At 50.8% G+C, this 18752-nt stretch overlaps 1 protein-coding gene across 8 annotated transcripts in view; it reads right to left on the minus strand.

The window, feature by feature from the left end:
- Ssbp3 (single stranded DNA binding protein 3) overlaps positions 1-18752 on the minus strand; it is a 157560-nt gene that overhangs the window by 20467 nt on the left and 118341 nt on the right. For 3 of the 8 annotated variants that reach the window (XM_058581491.1, XM_046450931.2, XM_058581494.1), the window contains 2 exons: positions 4282-4362; positions 3316-3375 (listed from right to left, as the gene is read on the minus strand). The exons of 2 other annotated variants lie outside the window; for them this stretch is intronic. In XM_058581491.1, coding sequence (XP_058437474.1) covers positions 3316-3375; positions 4282-4362 — 141 coding nt within the window. The remainder of the gene's footprint in view (positions 1-3315; positions 3376-4281; positions 4363-18752) is intronic. 3 more of the 8 variants (XM_058581492.1, XM_046450932.2, XM_058581495.1) reach the window with 1 other exon arrangement.

Here is an 18752-nt window from a genome sequence, read left to right on the forward strand (position 1 = left end):
ATGCTAAAGCAGAGCCCGCTTGCCAAAGTTTGTGGAGTGGCAGGTGGCACTGATGGAGCTGCTATGAAGGAGGTGAGACAGGGTGCCCAGAATTCCTGGGGGAGTGCTCGGCACACCTGCTGTGACAACCTATTCAAAATAATTTGCTGGGGACAAAAGTTATTTCAGCTACAATTTGAAAAAAGAGCCATGGGAAGCATGTTTCTAGCACCCTCTCTAGAACACACTCTTGACTTTGGGAGGAAGTCTTTGGTGATGGCACCTTGTTTCCCAGCTACAGGCCCAGAGCTTCTGAAGGGTGAGACACCTGTGACAAGGGGTCTGCCCCTGGTGGCCGCAGTGGGGCCAGCCAAGTTTGAAGCTCATCTATCTTTGGCCCAACAGTGAACGCCAGTGGTTTGGTAAAAGGTGGTCGGAAACAAAGAAATAGACCTTCACTGCTTTCTCTAGCTTCAGACGGAAGGGGTATGGCTGGGGGCAGGGCAGCCACACAAGCCCTTGAACCTGGGTATGACCTCCTGCTCAGAAGGTGGCTTTTTGGACCTGTAGCTCCCACCTGCTGGGGACGCTTGGAGGCTCTCCTGGTCCTGGGTTTTAACTGTGCCACCCCTGGCTTTCGCCCAGCTTCCTCACCTCCAGTTCCCCAGCTCTGGATTACTTGGCTGGCTTGGGTCTGCTCACCTGGGCTGAGGGTTTATACCGCCTGGTTGTAGGACTCTGTGAGGACTCAGGAAGGCCTGTCTCTAAGGCTGTCTGGATTCGGGGAGCCCAGGAGGTTCAGGTGGGATCCTTCAGGGTCCTGAGTTACCCAGTGCAGAAACACCATACCCACCCTGATAGAGCAGCTGCAGGGGACAGTACTCACTCCCTCTCCAGGTAGGCCCACACTGACCACCAGTTCTTACAGAAAGCTCTTCCTGGCATGTGTCAGGACACCAGGAGCAGAGCTGGGCTATCCAGGGGCTCAGAGAGCCCGGAGACTCACTTCCCTCACTAGGTAACCCTGTGATAGGGAGAGGAAAGTCTGGGCTTCCTCTGTAAGAGAAGGAAGGAGTACAATGACTGAAGAAAACGGGTCTCACACTGAGAAGGCTGAGGCCCTCAAACAGAAAACCATCAGCTGCTAGATGGGACTATGGTCATGCTGTGCACACCCCCTCAGTCCCAGAGAAAAGAGGTGCTCTGGGACTGTCACACAGGCTACTGAAGGTAGGCCAGCTCTTCTGTGGCACTGGAGGGTGAGGCACAGGCAGCATCTGTCCAGAAAATGGACGAATGGTCAGCTGCCCCTGTAGTTCACTCACCTGCCCACCAGGACACCAGCAGAGTCTGGGGGTTTTGTGAAGGTCTAATATGAAAGGGCAATCTGACAACTCAGATTCTAGCCCCTCCTTTACTAAACCTAACTGAACCCCTCTGTTTACCACCTACCCAAGCCACCCTGGCTTGCAAAACAGCAGCACTCTAAATAGAGACCCAAACCTCTAACCAGGGAAGCAGGTGGGAGGCTGGCCTTGCAAAGCTTCAAGGCCAAGTGAGCGACCACTGGCTTCTTGTTCCCCTGATCACCCTGCCTACCACCCTTGAGCCCAAGCAAGTTCCCCTGCCTCTGTTTCCGCCACTGGCTGCAGGAGAGGGGAGTAACTGAGGTACTCTCCAAGAAATGCCCAGGGGCCATACCTGTGGAAAGGGCACATTCCTCTTTAAGAACAAAGATTTCTGGAGTTCACAGGATATTGGAAAATTTGAGAATTTCCTATGAAATGGCAGGAAGACTGGGAAAATTGTTTGCAATGCAAGGTGCAGATCACTCATGCTTAATTGCTAAATAGACACACGTGCCCTTCTCCATCACTTAGTGGCTGGAGGAAGGGCCACAATCACAATTACCATCAGGAAGTATTCGATCTCTCCCTAGGGTGATGGCCAGTTTTGGCCAAGGAGAGCCACCAAGCGGGCAAGCGGGAAAGCTGCTCTGGGGTCCATGTGTGCAATGATAAAGGAGCTCACTTGGTGACACTGGGTCAAAACAGAGGCAGGGGAAGCCACTTTCACCTATGAAAGTCAAGTGAGTGGGTGGGGCAGAGTAGAACCAACAACGGCTGGAAGTTGAGGACATACTGGAGCCCAGCTCACTGTGAGCCCGAACTCTGCAATGTGTCTAAGGATCCCTTCTTTGGAGCTAGGTCACCAATTCCTTATGTGCAAATTTGTTCCCTTTATGTTGGAAAAAAACAGGACACAAAGGACATTGTGAAAGGAAATATAAAGGTGGAAACCTGACAGACAGTCTCACATTAAAACCAGAGGCCCCTGTGTATTTGAGTCTCTCTCCACCCTGAATCATCTCACTTGGGCTTTTCTGCAGGGCCTCAAGAATGGAAAGAATCCCACTCAGATACGCTAATGTAACTGGTGACTAAACTCCCAGCTCCAATGGCAACAAGCGCTGGATGTGCTGGAGCTGTTGTCTGATTTTTTTTGAAGGACTTTTGCAAAGTCACTGAAAAAATATTCTGTTAAAAAATATTTTGGCACAAAAGATATCTATCTCCCTGATAGACAAAAACAACTTTAAAGAAACTATGTCCAAAAGAGGCATCATCTATTCGCCTTTACCTCTTCAGCTCACCTCCCGCCCTGAAGGGCTCAACCAGGGAGGGGGCTTTCCCCAGAACATCTAGAACTGACAACCCGCATTGGCCAGAGTAAGGCAAATGACCCAGGTTTTTGGTTGAAAAACCTCTTTGTTAGCAGACCACTTTTCCAATTAAATGAACAAATCCTTCCTTGTTTTGAGTCTAGGAAGTAAGCAGACATTTCTTAAAAACTCCCAAATACCCTGCTTTGCTATACCCAGGCTCCTGATCTAAGCATTCCTATGGGCCATTTCTCCCCCTAATAGCAGGATTATATTTACCAGCCTTGGCAATTCTCAAAAGCTTCCAGGAAAAAAATGCACGTTGTCAATTAACTTCATTAAGGAGGAAGACCCTCTTCCAAGAAAGGGCTGGAAGGGAGGGGCACGGGCATTACCACCTTCTCTAGAAGAGCCAAGACCCTGCAATCCCTCCCAGGTTGCCAACGCTGTTGCCCTCTGAACCCTAGGACACGATGCCGCCAGGATAGGCAGGTCAAATGCTGCATCACGGGCCTAGAGAAGATTTGTTGGTAAGCAACCCACCCCACACCCCCAATCTTAAAACCTGTCCCTCTACCCCTCAATCCTCCTCCCAAATACTGATTTGCGTCAGAGTCCACCTAAGGCCAATGATGGCTGAGTGAGAGGAGAGAGAACATGAAAAGGTACAGTACCTGGTTTCCCATTCTGATCGGGGGCCTGGGGCCGCCTGCGTATCGCGGTGACATAAAAGGCTGCAATTACAGGGAATTAGTTCAATGATAGCCTGCACTACTGTACAGCAACAGACACAAACGCTCTCCAATCCACAAAGTCCAGTTTGTTACAACTAGTGATCTTCTAAACTCTTCCTCCCCGTAGCCTCTTCCCTCTGGGCAAAACTTCCCACGGGCAGAGGAAACAACAGATCCACCAACAAATGTCTCCCACACTGCACTGGTCCACGGAGATCTACTTTGGGTGAAGGGGCAGCGGCTGGGACTTTGCGCAGGATGCAGAACAGTTAAATCAACGAGGGGCAAGGGAGGACACCTCTGCTCTCCGTAAGGGCAAATAAAAGAGTAAGGAAAAGGTCTCATACATAACGTCTTCAGGGTCTGCAGACAGAGCTGGACGCCACGCACGCGTGCGCACACATGTGCATACACAGAGAAACTACTGACAGGGAGCCATGGGAAGGGAGCGAGGGTTTAGGGGGAAACGCAATGGAAAACGATAAGGGGACAGCGCGGGCGCCCTAACTCAGTGCAGGGGGATGGGCGAGAAAGCTTTCTCAGCAGCGAGAGCACACAAAGAAAGGCTAGGGATGCAGCTTTGGCTACAAACGAATGGTTAACCAAACTCAAAAACCAAACCAAAAGTGAGAGAGGAAAAAACAAAAACGCAAAGGCCACTGACAAGGTCACAGAATATTTTTTCTTTTCTCTTGGTTTCATATCCAAGCTGGGTGTGATGTCCAAGGAATGAAGACTATCTTTAGGAGAAAAAAAAAAAATTTTTTTTTTTTTAAATTCAATTTGTCCATAAAGACTTGAAGGCAATGGCTGGAGCACGTTTTGATTTTTGTTTTTCCTCTGTGGGCTCTCTCCTTCCTCCTGCCCCGCGCCCCCCGGCGGGCGGGCGAGCCACAGTGCGTTTACCTGACTGTGGGGTCCCATCATGCTGCTGGGATTGTGAGGTGGAGGCTGTGCGTGCGGCGAGGGCTGTGACCCCGGAGGACCCTGTGAGGCCAGACAGTAGAGGCAGGTTATAGATCACAGCACATGGAGAAGCGCAGAAGAAGCTTAAAAGAACAAAAATTCAACCAAAACGCAGGGTGGCGGCGGGCGTGCAGGTGGGGGCTCTGGCTGACGGGAGGTGGTGGAGCTGCTGCTTAGGTCGCCAGCTCAATGGTGTAAAACGGCGGGCGGGCGGGAGGGAGGGAGGGAAGCTGGTCAATACATTCACAGGGGATTCAGAAGAAAAGAAAAATAAAATGAAGCACCTCTGTCAAAGCACACAGGAGCAAGGTCCAGACACAGTCTACCATCTGAGCATAGTTTGCCATGTTAAATACGTTGGTTGAGCTGGGCTCAGAGGGTACAATGATGTGCAGACAAAAGCCACCTGGACCCAAATGCAAAGCGTGCACGTGCCGCTTGCAAGGGATGTGGGAAAGAATCAGGGAAGGTCCCTGCCCTTGAGGAGCTCACAGTCTGGGGGATCAGGACAAGGTAACTGGGTGACTTGAAGCAGGAATAATCATGGGTTAGGGAAAGGTCCAGGCCACGCCCACTGGGGGGAGTGCCACAGGGGCACTGTTAGACAAGGACAGAGGCAGAAGGAACAAAGTGGCCCCATAGACTGAAACAATGGGGGTAATGCAATAACAAACAAGTGCCCACTCAGTGTTAGCAGTGCTGGGTTCTTTTGTTTGTAAAATGGTCCTGTAAAGTGGAGTCTCTCATTCTAATTTTTACAGGTGAGGAAACAGTCTCAAGGGATAAAGGCACTTGGCCGTGGCCACACAACTGGTAAGTGGCAGCACCACAATGAGAAGCTCAATGATCTAAGGCCTACCTTTATCCCTGCAGCCCAGGGTCAAGGGGATTGTGAGGGAGGGCTTGGAGACTCCTGACCACTGGGTAGGTCAGTGGATTGAGGGTCTTTCCATACCAGTTGGTGGTGAGCCACCTGCAGCTTCAAGCTGACCCAGAGCCCTGGCTATGCTGACCTCCCTATACAGAAGAGATAGGGAGATAAATGCTCTTAAACAATGGGGTTGGTCAAATTGCAGGTTGCACCAATCATTGGACGGTGAAATCGATTTAGTGGGTTGCAACCATTATTTTTTAAAAAACTGAAACTGGGCGGGGGGGTGGGGTATTTTAAGGCAGGTATCTTAGGTGGGTGCCTGTAATCCCAGCTTGGGTGGGAGGATCGCAAATTCAAAGCCAGTCTCAGCAAATTTGCAAGACTGTCTAAAAATAATTTAAGGGGGGTGGGGCGCTGGGGATGTGGCTCAGTAGTTAAGCGCCCATGGGTTCAACCCCTGGTACTGGGGATTGAACTATTTCTCTATTTTATGTGTATATGTAAGTATGTAAGTGAGTGAGTTAGTGTGTGTGTGTGTGTGTGAGAGAGAGAGAGTGTGAGTGTGTGTGTGTGTGTGTGTGTGAGAGAGAGAGAGAGAGAGAGAGACAAAGAGTTGTGAGAGAGTGTTTTAGACTAGGACACAATCCCAAGGAGTTTCCTACTATGAGGAAACTGATAGTGGGTCACAGTCTAAAAGTGTGAAGGACTTTCTGGCCCACCCAGGTGGCTCAGAGCTGGACTCTGGTGCTGGGACAAGGAGCTACACCCCAGTGTACTTATCTCCACCCAGATATTGCCGTTAGCTTTGGAAGTTTTTTGAGAAAAGTTCAAATTCTGCATGGGGATGCAAGGGTAGTTTTAACTCCCAGTCTTCTTCCTCAAAGCTGGGCCACCAGGCTCTGCTTGCTAGGGGGACTCAGCCCAGTCCCAAGGAGAAGCAAAGCGCAGGCCAGAGGGTGGGTGTGGAGGCAGAAGAGGTGCGCAGAGCAAGATGCAGAGAATTGCACAGGAACCTGAGGGCACCACTGGCAACAGGCCTGGGAGCTTCTTGGCTGATCCAGGGGCTGCTCACTTCCGGAAAGCTCCGAGGAGCAGATGTTCCCCTACCTGCCACGCTACTAATTTCAACAAGTGTGTGTCTTTCTAGCGGCTGCCAGCAACGGCATGGTTTGTTACCATGAGCAATTTTCTTAATTAACAGACATTAATTAGCCATTTAGCAATTTTGCAAGCATTTGTTTAGCGGCTTTCCTAAACATGAATACCACTGTGATAATGGCACTGATTAGAGGGTCCCCTAATTAACAGTACAGGGAAGGAAAATTGAAATCACATAAATTAAAAAGGGAGGGGAAGTTAATGAAGGCGGGACATATTTGCACCTGCAAGTCTTTTGTACCATGAAACTTGGGTGTAATGTAAACAAAACAAGATAATTTGAAGCCAACACCCAAAAAAAGAAAAATAAAAAGAACGGAGGAGGATGGTTCAAGGGTGAGGTCCGGTTGCCAAGAGGGGGCAAAAGGCCTTCTGTCAGTTCCTCGGCTCTTGGCAATGTGGGAATGCCTCCTCCTTCACCATCCTCGCCTCTCTCTGGACACAGGGAGCGCTTTCACAAAGTGAGCAGCATGGCTCTGGGTAAGCCCCTTACAACCATGTGCCACTCATCAAGGAAGGTCAGTAATGGTCGACTCCCTCATCTGACGTGCCCAAGAGCAGCTGGCACTCACCTGGGGTCTGCACAACAGCAGTCATCACACCAAGCCAATGCATAAACCTGGGTCTGCTTCACTGCTGAGGAGGTCTGGGGACCCCCATCCTCACCCGCACCCCAAGAGGCCCCTGAGGTGCCTCCCTCAGAAGCTCCCTGTTGGACTTCTGACTGGTCCCCAAATGAGCTGGGGTGATAAGTCTGATCAATAAAAACCTAAGCAGCAAGCTGTTCAGTGAGGCCCTGGGCTGTTGAACCTGGGGAGGAAGAGCAGCTCAGAAGCTGGAGTTTGGAACACCTAAGACCAGGGAATCCAGCCTAGGCCAACAGGTCACCAGACAGAAAATCACACCACAACCTTGACCAGGCTAATATGAATCTCAGTACTTCCCTCCCCAGGACAAGAAGCTTCCCTCCCACCTCCTGTCAGGTGCTGGCCAGGCTCTGGCCAGTTCAGCCACTGGCACTCCTGGGAGCTTGCAACAGATCAGGAGCCAGCAACCTACAACTTCCCAAAGGGCCACCCACATCTTCTGTGTCCCTACTATGTGCATTCGGCTTGTATCTTTCTGTCACTACATTCTCTGTGCCTGGCCTGTGCCCTTGAAATTGTCTGCAGCATTGTAGCAGGACCCTGGCACAGCCAGGCACATCCTCAGGAGCAAACAGAGCTGTGCTCAGGGAAACATCTGCTTCTGTAAAGAAAATGATAGGCTTATAGCCTATCTCCACCAGGAGGCAAGGGCTCTGCTGCCTTGAGTTTGATAGGCCGCAAACAGGCAGACTTGTCTGGCTTCCCAGCCAGCATTCTTGACCAGAGACCTATAGGTAAGCTTCGAGAAAAAGGACTTCACGGTCTTTTTGACCTGTTACCCATGTAGGCAAAATACTACATAGGAAATAGACCAAAACAAACAAACCAGATCATGCTGGAGGATTCTGATCTCTGTGCGGATAGGAACCTTTCACCCCTAACGTCTGGACAGATGGGGCTGGCAGGTGGAGAGGACTGTGGCAGAGGTGAGAGAAGGAGGGAGTCCCAAAGCTGCTCACACTGATCAGTTTTCCTATGTAGGATAACTTCCCCATAGGTCTTTTGGGAATGCAGTTACTGAAAGCTTTTGAGGGTCCCAAATATGTGTGTCTGGAAGCCAGCTTGGCTGGGACAAGCCTCTGGGCCCAGCTCCACTTTGATGGTCTCTCCACATGGACCTTGGAGGTTTTCTGTCATAGGTACTACATAATTTTGGGCCAGATCATGGCCAAGCAGCCCTACTAGATAGAAGCTTAGGAGGGAACCACATCAGTCCAACAGCCATCTGTTTGCTGGGTGGCTCTGACAGGTTGTTTTACCATCCTCCAATGTCCTTTATAGAAAAGAGGCCCAGGACAGAGGTGGGACTTGTCTAAGGCAAGAGAACTAGCTGGCAGCCAAGCTACATCTCCTAACTGTGAGTGTGGACTTTGCCTGTACAAGTTCACTTAATTCTGAGCTCCTCACAGTAAGGTCCACCAATCTGATAGTCAAGGAATTGGATATGTAAGTGTTAGGACAGCACAGTCACTAAATGATGAGGCCAGGACTGGGTGGAAGGGAAGGTCCTAGAGTAACCCAGATTCTGCTAGCCTAGGAGAGGCACCTCTGTGTCCTGTGTCAGGGCAGAGAGCAGACAGGAAGGACTCCTAGAGCCCCAGAGACTGGCAGGTACAAGGAGACAGTAGGTTCTACCTAGAACCTCCAGTACACGCAGTGAGTCCATTTCCCTAATGGTCCTGAGTCTTGGGCCTCTTAAGAGAAACAGGTCTGTTTTACAAATACTGTGGAGGTGTGATCCAATTAGCATTGTGGGGTGAACAGAGGGCCTCAGTCTCCTAAGGTGTCCTAGCCTCCAGCTCCTGGAGCCACTTACATGAAGGTAGGAGCTCAACCTGCCAGCCCCTGGCTTGGCTCAGGCTGCTGGGAGGCTGCAGGGTCTGCGAACATTCTCAGCCTTTCAAAGTCACACACCATTCTGTGAGTCTCCTCCTGATACCCTGCATTATCAAGGAGTGCTATGTGGGCCCTTCAAGGACAACAACTGTTCACCCCATCCAGGGGTACATCCAAGGCAGGGCCTAGACACAGCAGCAAGGCTCAGCTAGAGGTGGACCACACAGCCATGACAAGGGGCACATGGCCCAGTAAGTCGTGGGTAGGCCCCTTTAATATTTGTGGGTTCAAGGAACCAGAAAGATAAGTTAATACCAACAGGCTGGCCAAGCTGGCCCTCTAAGCTAAAGACTCACCAGGCTGTGCATACCTATAATCCCAGTGACTAGGGAGGATGAATCAGGAGGGTTGCCAAGTTCAAGGTCAAATTCAGCAACTTAGGGTCTCACTAAGTTGCTTAGGGCCTTGCTATCTCAAAATGAAAAATGAAAAGGGATAGGGGTGTGGTCCAGTGGTAAAATGTCTCTAGGTTAAATCCCCAGTACTGGAAAAATAGAAGATAAAAAAGGTCTAGGGGGTATCACTCAGTGGAAGAACACTGTGGGTTCAACCTAAACCAGAGAGAGAGAGAGAGAGAGAGAGAGAGAGAGAGAGAGAGAGAGAGAGAGAGAGAGAGAGAGAGGGAGAAAACTAAAGATAAGGAACTATCTCACCCCCAGAGTCTTTAAGATTAAAAAAAAGAGAGAGAACGAACCTATGTGCTAAATTAAATATTCCCCAAACTCACTGCTCCTTCATCAAACTCTGCCCAGCATTCCTCAAGACCACCTGCACCTGTCTGGAAATCACAGACTCACAGAGAAACAGCAGAGACTTAATTCCAGGCCTCCTGGGTAGGGAGGTGGGCCTGGGGGGAGCAGGCATGAAAATAGGCTGTGGCCTGAGGGGAGAGCCGGAAGCACTAGAGCTAGAGTCCTGGCCTTGGGCAGCTCATCCATAAAGAGGCAAGAAGTCCAGCTATACATTCCTCATAGTCCCAAGAGTCAGGAGAGTGCTTTGTAAACTGCAGAGCCTGTGCCATTACCATCTAGGTCAAAGCTGCCTCTTGTCCTCACGGAAGGCTACTGGGAAAAGGAGACTTGAAGTTTTAGGTTGCTAAGAGATAAAACACTCCACACATTCCCAACCCCCAGACTCCAGCAACTTAGGGTCTCACTAAACTGACAAGGCTGAAGAGGTGGGTTTGGGTTTAGATGGCCAGCAGCAGAATACAGTGGGTGTGTAGTATTGGTGGCTGGTATAATCTGCATATTGGGTGTGTCACTTTAATTGAGTGAATATAAAATTGCAATGATTATACACATGGCAAAAAGCATTTTATAGATAATCAAATGCTGACAGAAAAAGCTACAAGCCCACTCTGGAGAGGATTAAGGTATGCCTGTGAGCCACGGACATCCAATATCTGTTGGCATGACTCACCCACAGCCTCCTTGCGTGGGAGAATGACCACTAGCGGGTGGTGTAGCTCACTGGAGGAAAGGTTATTTTCCCATTTCAACTTGCATAAATGAACTTGGCATGGCTTAGAGAGGTGTCTTCCTACCCTGATTGAATGTGTCCCCTGGGAAGAGACATCGTTATATATGGGCACGTCTTGAGGGTACAGGCCAAAGTTGGGCCTAATGCTGCCAGCTCCAAGTCAGAGGAGGCCTGAATGTGTATACAGCCAGCATGGGTTTGGCACATGCATGGTCAGTCCTGAGGGGGCTGAGCTGGACACAGTCCTCAGACAGCTCACCATCAGGCAGGGCTCCCTGGGATTCAGGAGAAGTCATCACTTAGAGGAAGCAGGACATATCATGTCTCCCCTCTGGGGTCACCTCTGTGCAAATATTAGGAGTCCCCTTGCCACTGAGACCATTTCATGTAAGAACAGTGAGCAGCAGCTCACTGATCTACCGGAATTAAACTCCAGCTGAACTCCCTCCTCCTGCCCACCTCTAAGAAGCCAGAACAGCACTGGACAAATGACCAGGACACAAGGTCCCTCATTGTGAATCTGGCTTCCTTCCCTAGGTAGCCCTGTGAAGACACCCCCAGGGGGCACTCAATAAAGGTTTTTCTCAATAGGTATGAAGCAGATCCTTGCCCCACAGAAGCACAGGATCAGTAGGCTAGATGGTTTTCCAAACAAAGGGAGGAAATAACAAATGAAAATACCAGCAGTGTCCAAGATCGACTACACACAGCTGCTGCCTCTTCCTCCAGCCCTTGACCTGTGCCTGTGCCATGACAGAGGGGGGACTGAGCCTCAGGAATATGTGCTCACGGCTTTAGACACAGAAGAGCCAGATCTCCCTAGCTTTGCAAGGCAGAGGGTCAGGCTCAGTAGCAGCACAAGGACCCCCAAGGCATGGCCATCATGCTGAGATACAGTAAACAAGGGGTAAAACCAGTCTGCCAGCAATTCTTATAAATAAAGTTTTATTTGGATACAGTCTCACTCATTTATGTACAGCTGCCTTCATGCTCCAATGGCAGAGCTGAGCAGTTACAATGGAGATCAGGCATCTCATACAACCTGAAAGACCTACTAGTGACCATTCACTGAAAGTTCTTGCAGAACCCTGAGCCAGATAATGCTCTCGAGACTGAGAGGGGAAAAACCGGGGTCTTTTCTAATTCTCAAGGAAAAATCTAACAGTACTATACCTACTTTCTGATTTTAACCATGTGTCTCTCATAAGACAAAAGAAGTAAAAATTGACCTCATTTTACAAAATAAAAAACTGAAGTCCAGGGGCACTAAGGTATTACAAGAGCCAAGGTTTATCCCATTGAGGACAAACAGAATGAGCTCTGGCCCAGGGGTCAGCAAATCTGCATTTGGATTCTCCCCACAACATGCCACATGACCACTCATGAACCTGATCTACTTGTCCACTACTGTTGAACAAATGGTAGTTGATCATCTCAGCTGAACACTAGCATTCAGGTACAGCCCACTCGCCCAAGTTAGCTAACAATCAACCCAATTTCATCCTTGCCACCAGGCTGGGGAACAAGCCCTTCCTTCACTTGTCAACATAAATATTCAAGGGGCCTGACTCCCAGGTGGTGGTTGGGATGGGTCTGGGGAGAAGAAAGGTTGACTCTGGGGGACCACTAAACCCCGGAGACCTCGCTGCTAAAGACTGCGTGGACATGCACAAACTGGATGCCCTTTTCAAGGACAAAGGAAAATGCACCAGTACTTAGAACAAGTGGGCAGAACCCACTTCTACCTGGCAGTCAGGACATCTGACCACTAAGTATCAGACCCTTGGGCTAATTATGTGCAAAGCTAAGACAGGACTAAGCAGCATTCTGCCTTCCCCCAGAGTCCCAGCCTGGTGGGCGAGATCCAGGTGTAAAGAACACTGCAGCAGCACCACAACAGAGGCAGATACCAGGTGTACTGGGCATCTGGGTGGGCAGGACTAATCATCACATGTGAGAATAATCACATTTTCTGCAGGACCATGAAGGAATGGAGAGGTGTCTAATCACAGAGGCATGGACAGAGATCCTGGGCCCAGAGGATGGAATCTAGGTAGCCAGGAGAGGGTGATTCTGGAGGATCTTGTGTACAAGACGGTAATCTTGGGCTGGGACAGTCAGGCTGAGGAGGGAATATTAATTCTAAGGAAGCAGCCATCAAACACATGTCTCAGGAATGATACCCCTTTTGTTTCTTCCCCAGTATGTTTCTATACTTTCTCAGAAGTCAGAAATCAAGACTTATCATGGAAAACAGTGAATGGACAGCTGACTGGGGCGCTAATTTCCATCTCTCCCACTGTACGTGGGATGAGGAAAGCCGTTAAAATTCATTTACAGGTGGCTCCTTCTATCCCACTTGAACACCATTAAGCCCATCCCAGCCCTTGCCGGTTTGGCCAAAGGCCAGGGTTCATTTGCTCACTCACTGCTTCATCTCCCATGTCCACTCTCTCTAACACTGCTGGGGACTGAGACCCAGACGGTAAGTCCACCTCCCTAGACAGACTGCAGTGTCAAGATCATTTCTATAACTCCAGAGCAAGATTTGTGGCATGAGGATTCTCGGGAATCCTAGAGTCACATCATCACATCAAATGATGCTTAGGCGAAATTCACTAATGACAGAACCCAGGGTAGGAGTTCATACAGGCAAAACCCACCCCACCATCAGAGAGCCATTCTCTTAACCTAAGAGGAACTTATTAATCAGATCCATAGGTTGGGCATATCTTTTTTGAACTTGGGGCAAGATTTTCCCAGTCTTTTGAATAAAAATGACCTAAGAACTTAAGAGGCATCAAGAAAGGGAGGGGAGAATTCTGCAGCACATTAAAGAATCTACATTGTGGACTGACGGATGGACAAAGGCCTGGTCTGAGAGCAATAGCGCTGGCTCTTGCCCTGGGGACAAAGAGCTTGCCCAACATATGGGATGAGAACAGTAGGGCTAGACCACAATGAGGTCTCAATGCCTTACCAAGACTGTAGGCTTTATTCCTGTAATGAAGGGACAGTACAGATAGTAAGAGTACTTGGTGATGGAGAACATGCCATCCACTGACCTGGAGTTAGCCCTGGCTGGAGTCTGAGCTGAGGACTATAAACACCTGAGGCTAGGGACTATTCTGCCTGCCAACCTTGGGGGCCCAGCGGGGCTAGGCAGAAGGCTGGTGGTCATACATGTGTGCTGAATAGATGAAAGATTGAATGCTGGCCTTGGGGAAGGAGCCTTTGTGCAGAATTCAAAATTGCCTCCCCTTCTGACCACATTCCCAAATATTGGTACAACTCATAGCTGGTGAAGCAGGTGGAGCTGCTTCTATTTTACTGGCTGAGAAAAATGAAACCCAAATGATGTGTAAATAAGCCAGGCGTGGTGGCCCTCTCCTCTAATCCCAACTACTCCCAAGGCTGAGGCAGAAAGATTTCAAGTTCACGGTCAGCCTGGGCAACTTAGTGAGATTCCCATTTTAAAACAAAACCAAACCACATCAAATGATACTTATGTACAATTCACCAGTGAGAGAACTCCAGTGTAGGAGTTCATAGAGGCAAAGACCCAGCCGCCCAGATAGAGAGCAGTTCTCTATCAAGCTCACTGGGCCTGCTAGAAACAGAGCCCAAGGCTCCTGGACATGCAAACTGCTTCCTGCCTCCATCTCCCCACAAGGGCTCCTATTGGGTGGACCAGGAAACTAGAAGTCAGGGTAGCAAGGTCCAAGGAGGCAAGTCAGGGGGCCAGGATTAAGTGAAGTAGCATGTTAACAGGCCAAATGAAGTCTGGTGTTAAGTACGTGCTAAGTTTGTCAAACTGAAGGATTAAGCACTAAAAAGTCAACAGATCTGGAGAATCCCCCAAACCTCTCCCATATCAATGCCATTAAAGGCTGTGCTAAGCCCCTAAAACTCCCTTCTGGGAAGGGGAGAAAACAATGTGGTCCTTGCTCTTGGATAAGCTGTAAGACCTAGCTTCACCCTGGTTTCTAGTTCTAAAGGAAGGGAAGAAAGAAGTTAAACAAACAAACAACAACAACAACCCCCCCCCACCACCAAACCAAAACAAAAACAGTCTTAGGGCACACAGCAATGACCCAAAAGATCCGGAAGCTAACAGGTACTGAGTGTTCAGCGGGCACCAGGCAGGACTTTATATGCATCATTTCACAGTATCCTTACAAGTGCCCTAAGGGGTCATAACTTTTGTCACCCCCAATTATTAGATGAAGCAACTGAAGTTCAGAGAGGTTAACTGAATTTCTCAGGGAAACCCATGTGCCCACCTGGGCTGTGTGACCCCTGAGCTGTCAGGAAGGATGGACTGACTGCCTTCACAGAGAGTGAGGGAGGGGCAACCCAGACAGAGGAAGGAGACAAGTCAACAAATGTGTTGGGAGTGCCAGGTCCAGCTGCTGGGCTTCTGCCCACTGGTCGGCATGATCCTGAAGCCAGCCAGTCATCTTTCAGCAGCAGTAATAACCCATCACAGAACATGAATACACACTCATGCCTCCAGTCAGTCCTCCCACCATGCCACAAGAGAGCAGCAAGACAGACTCCTACCTACAGCACTGCTGAGGACACAGTGCCTCAGGAGCTGGGCAGCTGACCAGGTCACTCCGCCAGGTAATGCTGGGCGTCCATCTTGTTCCAAAGCCCCTGTTCATGGCCACTCATGGTATTCCTGACCCCAGCTGGACACTGCCTCCCTTTTGGTACTGTGCAAAGCTGATGTGGTACCTCCTGGGGTAGGGAGCTCTTGGGGAGCCTAGCACCACGCACAGAGCTGGCATTTCATGAAGGATGTGCTTGTCGCCAGTATTTCCAGCATCTTTCCCATCCATTGAGGTTTTAGCAAGAAAGAGGAGCTTTTTCTGGGAGGGAGCTCAAAGGAACGTGGATGAGCCTGGCCCAGAGGCTCTATTTACTCTAAGGCCTTCATTTGGAGAGGGAGCTTTTCGTGGAGAAGTTGCTTGGGGAGTGAATTTAGGCAAATAGGACATGAGCCTGACACTCACAGGGTGGACCCCTGCCATGTCCCCAGCACTCAGAACTGAATGCCTCACACCACTCTAGATGCATGAGCAGCCTCTGATCCCTGTCCAGGGCTCCTGGCCCAGATTCTCCCAAAGGACAGTTTCCTTTGGCATGATCTGATTCAGGGGGTCCATCCTGATCTGGGTACTGCTGAGGCGTGTTATTATAGGATTGTGCTGGAATTCTCCTCCCAGAACCTCTTCTGCTACAAGGGTTAAGGAATTTGACCTTTCTTTCTTTCTTTTTTTTTTAAAGGAGAAAAACCTCAGCATAATTTGCTGAGATGGGATGGGGCAGAAGCAGGAGAGTCTACCCTGCCCTCCCGGCAGACACAAAACAAAACAAAAACAGAACAGCAGCCCCCCACCCCAACACACACTTCCTCACAGGCACCAACCTCTCCAGAGAGGAAGGGGGAGCAGTGGCACAGCGCTGGGTGAACTGGCAGCAAGGCAGGGTGGCTCCCAGGCTCAGGGAGAAAACAATGTTAAAAGAAACCCAAGAGCATAAGCAGGTCCAGAGGGGAGAGGATAAAACAGTCCAAGCTCTTAATAAACGAAGAGGTGAGGCCACTGCTGACAGCAATCCTTCCAGAATCAGATCCATAAACGCCAGACTTGGCAATCGGTTTACAGTTGGAAGGGGAGGCCCAGAGAGCAGCAAGCAGCAGCAGCAGCGAGACTCCCCCACCCCCACCCAGGGAGGAGAGAGACCTGGGGGAAGGAGGGCGCGTGGGAGAGTCATGCTGGTGGAGCTGGTGCACAGCCCGCAGGGCTCCACGGTGTGGGCTGGCTCCGCATTAGGGGGCAGTCGAGGCTCACAGAGCCGCTGGGGGCTTTGTTACCGAGCAAATCTCCCAGGCACTGGCTGCTGAGGCATAGCTAACTGGGCGGCAGACATTGATTTATGTTCAACTTTCCATTTCATCAGTGAGAGCTAGGGCGCTACATGAGGAGTGCACGTTTTTGGAGGAGGGAGAGGCAGCTCGAGTGTGCAGACACAAACATGTCCACACGCGTGCACACTGACACATGCACCCGTCAAGGCCACAACTTATTTTTCCTCTTTGAGAGGGGAGGGTGGGGGCTGAGCCAGCCTGGCACATCAGGAATAACCTTTTGTCCACTGTTGCTAGGAGCCCTGGTGCTGGTCATCTGCCGCTGGGCAGACACTAGGCACCAGGCTGGCTGCGGGCGGGAGCACAGCCTGACCTTTGTGGAGGTGGTGCTGGCAAGGAAAGAAGGCTCTCTTCCCTCTCCTGCCGCAGGGCTCTGTGCACAGGCCAGGCGACTGTGGGGGCAGGGGTTGGTGTGTCAGGCCCAGTGTTTAGGAGTGGACAACATTCCTCAGTGAACAGGGGGGCCAACTAAGGCCAGAGAGGGGAGGATGACTTCTCAAGGGCACGGTTCTTTGGCATCAGGGATAGACTCAAACAGGGTGTCCAGCTCCCCTGGGCTGGGCTTTGGGATCTGAACCTCTAGCCGTCTTCCCTCCCAGTAATCAGAGGGGGGCCCGCCCTTCTCAGAGCCAAATTGGTTTGAACAGGTGGGGGATGGGGGTAAGCATTATTCCCCCACTTCCAACTGTGGCCTGGAGCCCAGCAGTTGGGGTGCTCCATCTCCTATCTAATCCTTCTCAGCAGGGTGACCCTACCTTCGGTCAGTCTGTAGGCAGGCAGGGAGAGGGGCTGGGAGTGTTTCTGTGCCCTGGAGGAACCTGACCCAGCATCTTTGGTCTCTCTCACACAGGAAGACCCCCTCCATTCACAAACACATATTGGGCAAGGGCTGGGCCCAGAAAGGAGGTGTGGGTGCTTCCTGAAAGACACACATTTCATAGAGAAGATGCGGATCTCACTGCCCCATCCAAATTTGAGTCTGGTTTCCTTTTCTAACAGACTTACTGGCTCCTGGGTCTACCTTCCAAGTCACATGAAATAACAGAAGACACATGTGGACACCTTTCCTATATGAAGAGTACTTCCAGCCCAATTCCAAAAAGGATTAGACATTCCACTTGGGGTCTGAAGGAATGACAGAGGTGGGCAGGAGGACCACACTGGATTACCCCAGGACCGCACCCAGAGGCCTCACTGCTCTGCCTTACAGGGAAGGGTCTGAAGGGGCAGAGGCACTCAGTTGCAGCTCCTCAGCCCACCTGCCTCCTGCTCTCCTCACTTACCCCCATGACCACAAGTTTCCTAGTACTACCTGACCAGGCCAGAGGCCTAGGCCTCCTCTGGGCTTGTCTCCTGCTCAGCTCCAACCTCCACCAAGGGGCCACCACCAGTCACAAGTCATGGGCAGGGAAGCACCAGTCATGGCTCACAGTCTCACCCCATCACCACAGGCCAAGGCCACCTCCTGAGGAGATATGACCAGGACTCCACACTGACCGATTGGCTAACAGTTGGCCTCTCTAGTCACTGGGGCCCTTCCTGGGACACCCCAGCCCCGTCCCGTCTTTAAATTTAAATCCTTCCTATATCTACTCTTGGCCTACCTTGGGCCAGCCCTGTTCACCTCCTGGACCACCCCCCCCCCCCCGACTCCAGCCCAGCTCTCCAGGCCTTCTGCCTTCCCAAACTTGCCGTTCCACACCCGCATTCTGGCACACTAGCCCTCCTGCCCTTCCCGTCTCCCTGACAGGCCTCAGTTCAAATGTCAGCCCCTTTCCCTAGGCAGTCTTCAGGCCAAGCAGGCTGCTGCCCCACCCTCACCCAGGGCACTCTGCCTGTAAACCCTGCCCCCAGGTGGCATCTCCCACCACAAAGTCACCCCTCTACTATATCAAGGGCCCTGGAGGGCAGGGCTGCCTCTTCCAGTCTATGGTGCTTATCAAATGTCCCTGAACCCCAGGGACCACTGCTGACCCATGGCTAAGGGAGAAGCAACAAGCCTGGCCAGGTCTCACACGGTTTAGGTCCCAGCTCTCTCACCTGCACTGCCTCACCATCTGTCAGATGAAGATCCCAGCCCCAAGTCCTCCCTCGTAGCAGGCTTTGAAAACCATGAGAACACACTCTTTCCAAGTCTCCCGCCCCTGATCTGTCCTAATCTGCATGGAGAAGCCTTTCTGGCTGCAGCACTTTCTTGGCAGCACTTGCTGCTGGCCCTCTGCTCCCCTCTTTTTCCTGCTGCAACAAACACCCAAATCTTCGGGGCTGCCCCAGGTGTGCTACCAACGCATGCTATCATTTACTGGACCTTGGCCTTCCTGGAAACATACTACCCACCCAAAGGTTTGCTCACAGACCGTAAGGCTCCCTGCGGGTCATCACCTCTGTGCTGGGTTACCATCACTGTCAAGCAGCTCAC

The sequence above is a fragment of the Marmota monax genome, unplaced genomic scaffold, assembly GCF_021218885.2.
Source record: "Marmota monax isolate L192 unplaced genomic scaffold, Marmota_monax_Labrador192_F-V1.1 WCK01_AAM20220418_F8-fsc00023, whole genome shotgun sequence".
In the NCBI taxonomy this organism is placed as follows: Eukaryota; Metazoa; Chordata; class Mammalia; order Rodentia; family Sciuridae; genus Marmota; species Marmota monax.